The sequence below is a fragment of the Ursus arctos genome, unplaced genomic scaffold, assembly GCF_023065955.2.
Source record: "Ursus arctos isolate Adak ecotype North America unplaced genomic scaffold, UrsArc2.0 scaffold_2, whole genome shotgun sequence".
NCBI lineage: Eukaryota > Metazoa > Chordata > Mammalia > Carnivora > Ursidae > Ursus > Ursus arctos.
In genome coordinates this window covers 87,514,312-87,520,311 of record NW_026622874.1, presented here as the reverse complement: position 1 = coordinate 87,520,311, position 6,000 = coordinate 87,514,312, and the positions used below count along the sequence as shown (strand labels likewise).

Genomic DNA, 6,000 nt, shown 5'->3' with positions numbered 1-6,000 from the left:
CAGGCAGGGGGTCCTGCCCCATCCTGGGGTCATCCGTGCTTTCTACCCCCAGACCCCCCACCCTTCCCTGCACCAAAGAACTGGGTGAAGAGGGCCTTGGTGGCGTTCACGCAGATCAGATCGTCTTTATTAGCGGTCTGGAAAGCACCTCCCAGGGTCCCCTGACCCCAGACTGGAGGAAGCCTTGAGAGGTCTGTAGCACCAGGGACATGCCAGGGCCCGAGGGCAAGATGTGCAGCCTAGTGGGGAAGGGACGGGGTGCCCCCTCACCCGCCCCCGGGGTTGCTCAGCACTAGGAAGGTTGGGGGTAGCAGCCACCTCCCTCCCCCCACCCCCACAGACTAGTATGGATTTGGGCAAATAAATAAAATAAATAAGACTCCTCAGGCTGGCCTCCCCAAGAGAGAGGAGCAGTGGAGGCAGCTAGCCCCAAGCAAGGCCTGCGGGGGGAGGTTAAGGTGTCCCCTCCCTCCCAGATGGTGTGGGAACTGAGAAGAGTCTGCAGCAGGGGGGCTGGCTGGGATGGCCTTGGCAGCAGGGCCTCCCCCACATTCTCTGAGTCCTGGTCCCCTTGAGTCAGTTTCCCCACGGCCCTCTAGCCCTCAGTGGATGGGAAGTGATGTCCCCTTCCTCTGTCCTTTGCTTCCCCAGGGCCCCAGGGTTGGTGATGGGAGAAGGGGTGTGCAGGAAGGGGTTTGCTATCTTCAGCTCAGGCACTGCTGGGAGAAGAGGCTCCCCCTCCCTGCCTTTCACCTGGTCCCTGACCCTCTGCCCCCGGGGGGAGATGTCCCACCCCTTTGCAGTACACCTGTTGGTCCTGGGGCTGTCAGGGCAAGAGGCCTCTGGCTCCCACCCCCAGGCCCGGCAGCCCCAGAGCCCCATCCCCAAGGTATGGGGTGGGGTGGGGTGGGGAGGGTCCCCCGGCCCCACCCTCAGTCCTGGGTCTGACAGGGAGAGGGCGGCGGGGAGCCCCGGGGCCGGAAGAGGCGGCAGGCCCCGCGGCAGATAAGGAAGAACCAGTAGAGCTGGGGGGCCAGAAGCAGCGCGGCGCCCAGGTTGACGTGCGCCGGGATGGCGAGCGGCACGGCGAGCAGCGGCAGGCCAGCGTGCCGCCCGTAGGCCCAGTACAGGTAGGGGAAGAGCAGCACCCGACAGCAGAGGAAGCTGATGAGCATCAGGGCCCCGTTCACCTTGTGCAGCAGAGTGTGCTGCTGCTTGTACTGTGGGGGGGACGGGGGGAGGTCAGAGAGCAGGGGGGAGGGGTGCAGAGCGGGTGCCCCAACGCCAGCACCCTTCCCCTCCTCAGCACCCTGGGCCCCACCGCCCCTGACCCCGGGCCTGGGGCCCCTCCCAGACCTGGCCCGTTCAAGAATCCCTGAAGGTCCCTGAAAGCGCCCTCCCTCCAGGCTCACACACCCTCAGGCACCCTCTCACCTGGATGAGGATCTTGCCAAGGCAGACGAAGGGGGTGCTGACCTCAGCCATCAGCAAGCAGCCTAGAAAGAAATCTCCCTTGCCCTGACGCCACACCTGCGAAGGAGAGGGAGGAACTAGGCGGGCCTCACCCTGGACTCCCTCCCTCTTCTCTGGGGCCACTTTGGCAGATGCTCAACTTGGAAAGTCTGAACACCTGTGTGCATCGGCAAAGCTGCGAGCATGACGTCACCGTATCCCCCCAACCATCCTGCCAGGGAGACTCTATACCTTAAGTTACAGATGAGGAAACTGAGGCGCAGAGACCGGCAACCAGGGCTCCCAGGCATCACGGCTGGGCAGATCCAGCCCGGGCCAGGCTGACCCCAGACCCTGTTGCTATTTGGGGCTGGTCTGGGGCTCAGGAAACCCTCTGTGGGGACTCTCCATCCTGGGTCTGCCCTGCTGCTGGGGGACCCGGCCACAGGGCTTCCCGGGCTCCTGCAGTGCTGGCGCGAGCAGGACAGGGGGCCCTGGCTTTCAGCACCCCAACTCACCACCGACAGCGGGAAGCATACGAGCACCATGACGGCGTGGTGGAGCACCATGAGGAACTCCTTGTGCAGGTAGCCGCGCGCCACGGCCCAGGTGCTGCCCGGGGCTCTGGCCCCCCCTTCGTCCCCTCCGTGCCCCTTGACCTGGTGCTTGTGCCAGTGACAGAGGAACATGGCGTAGATGTCATAGATGAAGTAGGGCACTGCAAATTGCGTGTAGGCAGAGGAAAGCCAGTGTCTGTTGGGCGGAGAGAGAGAGGGGCGGGGATCAGAGAGGAAAGGAGATGGCTAGAGCAGCGACCAGGTGCCCGGGTCAGCGCTGGATGGGCCACCGGGAGTCAGATCGCAAGCGATATTCACAGCAACCCTGAGATGGCGGGACTCTCGAGTTCTGTGATGGAACCCAAGGGTAGAGAGCAAGACACTGGCCCAAGGTCGGATGGTCACAACGCTGACAGGTAGGAGTGCTGTGAATCAAACCCGGGCTCTCTGACCTCAGAACCCACCCATTTTTCATGTTCCTTCATTCATCATTCGTTCATTCATATTCTCTCTCTCTCTCTCTCTGCAATATGGGGAGAGGGGAGGTAGGGAAAAGACCACAAAGGACAGCCACAGACCACAGGGCAGTGACAGAGTGAGAGAGCAAGCTCAGGCAAGATCTGAGAGACAGCTGAGGTTAGGACAAATAACAGCAGAAGAGGCAAAAGCAGCGGAGAGGGGTCGTCTTGGCTGACATCCACTGACACGCGGGCATTGTTCTAATATCCAAAACATTTTACATGCATAAACTTATTCACTCCCCACAAAAACCCGACACAAAGTGGGGATGGTTCCCACCCCCCTTTTACAGATGAGGAAACTGAGAGACTAAGTGATTTGGCCAAGGAATAACCAACCACGGGAAGTCTGGCTCCACTGTCCCTAGAAGATTCGAGACAGGTGTCACAGACAAGCCACACTGGGGACTTGGTGGTGCTGTTAGGCCTGCAAATTCTGCCCGAATGTCGCCCAACCTCTTGTTTTTTTCAGGTACAGCCAAGCGTTAATGGAGAAAATGCTGAGCAAAAGGAGCCAAGAACAGAGAAAGTTCTGTGTACTTTGAGAGTAAACAAAAATGAAAAGTGCCTGAATATGCAATATTGCATTTTTCTTCTTGACTCAGCCCGTTGAGCACTTTCTCTTAAATGCTATAGCCCCGTGGCAGGTCTAAGGTGGGAGTGCAAGGTCAGGAAACTGGCCCAGCTAGGTGGAGGGATGAAAGCAAAGTCAGCCGGAGTGACACAGAAAAGGAGCTGAGACCATATATGAGGAGCTGCCCAAGGGAGAGGAGGAATGAGGGCCCGGGGGGAGGCCAGCGAAGGATCAGGTGAGATGGAGACAGACTGCAAACCCTGGGAAGACCGGTCTGCAAGGAGACAGGCAGTCCACTCCAGCAGGGATGATTTGGGGCAAAGAGAACCCGAGACTCATACTGGAGCATGAAGAAAGGGAGAGAGGTGAGGGAGCAGCAGCCCAGGTTAGCCACACAGGGCAGGAAAGCAGGGACAGCCCTGGTGGAAAGGGGTCCAACTGGCCCAAAGGGAGTTGGAGCAAGAATAGCTGGGAGAGCCACCCCAGGAGCCATGTGGCCTGTGGGGGGACCAGTCTTGGTTTAACTTGAAGAGTTAAACCCGTCCCCACACTCTCAGCAGTTAGGTGCTCAGAAGTAGGAACAGCTGTTGTCCCTGGATTAACCCTGATCTTCCCCACCCACCTGAGGATTACAGGGGAAAGGACAAGAACAGCCCTGGGTGGGGGGAGAGGAAATATAAAAGTGGAAAGGTGACCTCTGACTGAGAAGGCGAGAGCAAGAAAGACCCAGGGGTGGAGCAGAAGGGCGGAGGGGAAGAGGAAGCCCAGTTACCAAATGGGACCTGAAGAAGAGTTAAGCACCCACTGTGCAAGAGCCAGACTGCTTTAGGCATTTGACTCACGCAGCTCAATGCCTCGTCAGGGCAGCCCTTCCAGGAAGGGATGTACCTCCCTCCACAGAAAGGGAACTCATCTGGAGAGAAAGAGGGGCACCGCCAGGTCAGGGTCCTCCAGACAATGTTCCTGCAGCCCCACAGTTGCCAGAGAAGGGGGTCAGGGCCAGAAGTGAAGCATGGGGCTTCTTCAGCACCCCAATGAGCAATCTGCAGCAGCCCGCGGGTCACCTGGAGCCGGCCCGTCAGCACCACGGACAGGGCCCCTCTCCTTCCTCCTACGGCCCCACCTCTCAGGCCTGGGCTTTGTTGGCAAGCACCAGGCACTGCAGCAGCCTACAGTGCCAAAGTCTGGCCTCTTCCCCCTTCCCCCACCCCACCCCCCACGGGCGAACCATTAGTGGCCTTGTCTCTGTCATCTCTCTCCTCTGTCTCCCTCTTGTGCACGGAGCTGGGACTGGACACCTGGATTCTGGGAGGAGCTGAGGGGTGAGCCTGGCATGAGGAGGGAGGCAGCCCAGTTGGGTGCTGGTTAGAAAAGGGGTCTGAGGGATGTAAGGGGGGGAAGAGGTGGGGAGGAAAGGGCACACAGGACCTACTACGATATGAGAGGGCAGGAAGCCTAAGAGCCGCTGACAATCCTTTTTGATCCCCACTCCTTTACCCCCTGGCTCTGACCTTTAAGGACAGGACATGGATAAATTTATCCCTAGGTGTTGAGTTGCAGCTAATGCAGTTAACTTGCTCAGTCCCAAGTGAAGGGCTTGGGGACCACTGAAAGAGTCCCCTAGAAGACCTGGGGTCCTCGGGAGTCACACACGCACATGGGCTGCAGGAACTTGGGCAAAGGTGGTCTTGAGGCACTTACTGGTCATCTATGATGTGTTTGCAGGAGGTGGAAACGATGTAGCCAGCGGTGGAGGCCATGACGGCTTGGACAGAGGACACTAGCCTAGGGAGAAAGAGGGAGCAGAGGTAGAAGAAGGGGATGCAGCCCTCGGTTTCTCCTCTTTACTGTCCAGCTACTGCGCCTCGGGCCACTCTCTGCCTGTCTCTGCCTGAGGCCAGCCTGCCCAGGGCTCACCCCCAACCTCAGGCTCCAGGACCCCCCCCCCCCCCGCTGCTGCTACTCATTACACCCCACTCCTCCCTTGGTCAGTCGTGGACACTGAGTGGCCCTCTTCTCAGGAGGACACCAGGGAGGTCATCTTGAGGTGAGACAATGCTGATAACAAGGTCTCTTCCTGGGGAGGGGCAGCTCAGGGACAGCCCTGGATGGCAAGGGGGTGCCCCAGGCCTGTTCTCGCAGCACTCAGCCTTCCAGTCACCACGCCATTCCTTGGTGACCCCATATTCCCCCAGCCACTTTCCCGCTCACTCTTTGACTGTCCCCATGCTCCCCTCCCCAACTCTGGCCCTCATTCCAGCTTGTACGGAGTTCTACCTTCACTCCTCTATCTTTTGTACCCCCATACATGTGCCCTGACTAATACACAGCTCTCTGCCCCTCGCCTTGTTCCCTAATATCTTATAGGAATGTTTTAGTCACATGCTGGTCCTGTTTTGGAGGGTGGGAGGGTGAATGGGGGAGAGGGAAGAAAAGCAGTCTGGATACTAGTAGACCAGATGGCTGGGTTTGGACGAGGTCTCCTGGGACAGTGAGTAAGGCAGTGAAGGGGGCAGGAAGCTTGGAGGTAAAGCCCACCAACCACTTCAGGAACCCCCAGTCCCTAATGGGCCAAGGGTCCAGGGAAGGACTGGGGTCCCTTCCACCCCCATAATGCCTGAGAAGGGGAGAGGGGCCGAGGGGAAGGGATGCAGTTTACCTGGCTGAGACAATGACCGCGTCAGCCTCCTCCCAGCGCAGCTGGGGCAGCCGCTGGAGCGTGTTCTTGGAGAGGAGGAAGAGTCCGGGGAACACCACCCCCCCAGCCACCATTGGGGTCAGCATGGTGGCTCAGGCCTCGGGCAGGGAGGCTGGCGGCCGTGAGGGGACAGGGAGGCCGAGCTGAAGGGAGTTAGAGGTGGAGAAGGGACACCAAGCCAGGGAAGGAGAGAGAAAAAGA

The 6,000-nt window shown here is 59.3% G+C and overlaps 1 protein-coding gene across 1 annotated transcript; it reads right to left on the bottom strand.

The window, feature by feature from the left end:
• Positions 1–932: 932 nt before the first annotated feature.
• TLCD3B (TLC domain containing 3B) lies at positions 933–5,885 on the bottom strand. Its single transcript, XM_026516362.3, has 5 exons — positions 5,761–5,885; positions 4,803–4,886; positions 1,971–2,205; positions 1,435–1,530; positions 933–1,220 (listed from the first exon to the last, which is right to left on the bottom strand). Exons 1-5 carry the CDS (start codon positions 5,883–5,885, stop codon positions 933–935), a joined length of 828 nt encoding a protein of 275 aa, XP_026372147.1.
• Positions 5,886–6,000: the final 115 nt, after the last annotated feature.

Coding starts and splice junctions, on each gene's coding strand:
- TLCD3B (XM_026516362.3), bottom strand. CDS start 5,885: ATGCTGACCCCAATGGTGGCTGGGGGGGTGGTGTTCCCCGGACTCTTC. Junction 2,206..4,802: donor AAACACATCATAGATGACCA/GTAAGTGCCTCA, acceptor TCCGCCCAACAG/ACACTGGCTTTCCTCTGCCT. Junction 1,531..1,970: donor TATGCTTCCCGCTGTCGGTG/GTGAGTTGGGGT, acceptor TCTCCTTCGCAG/GTGTGGCGTCAGGGCAAGGG.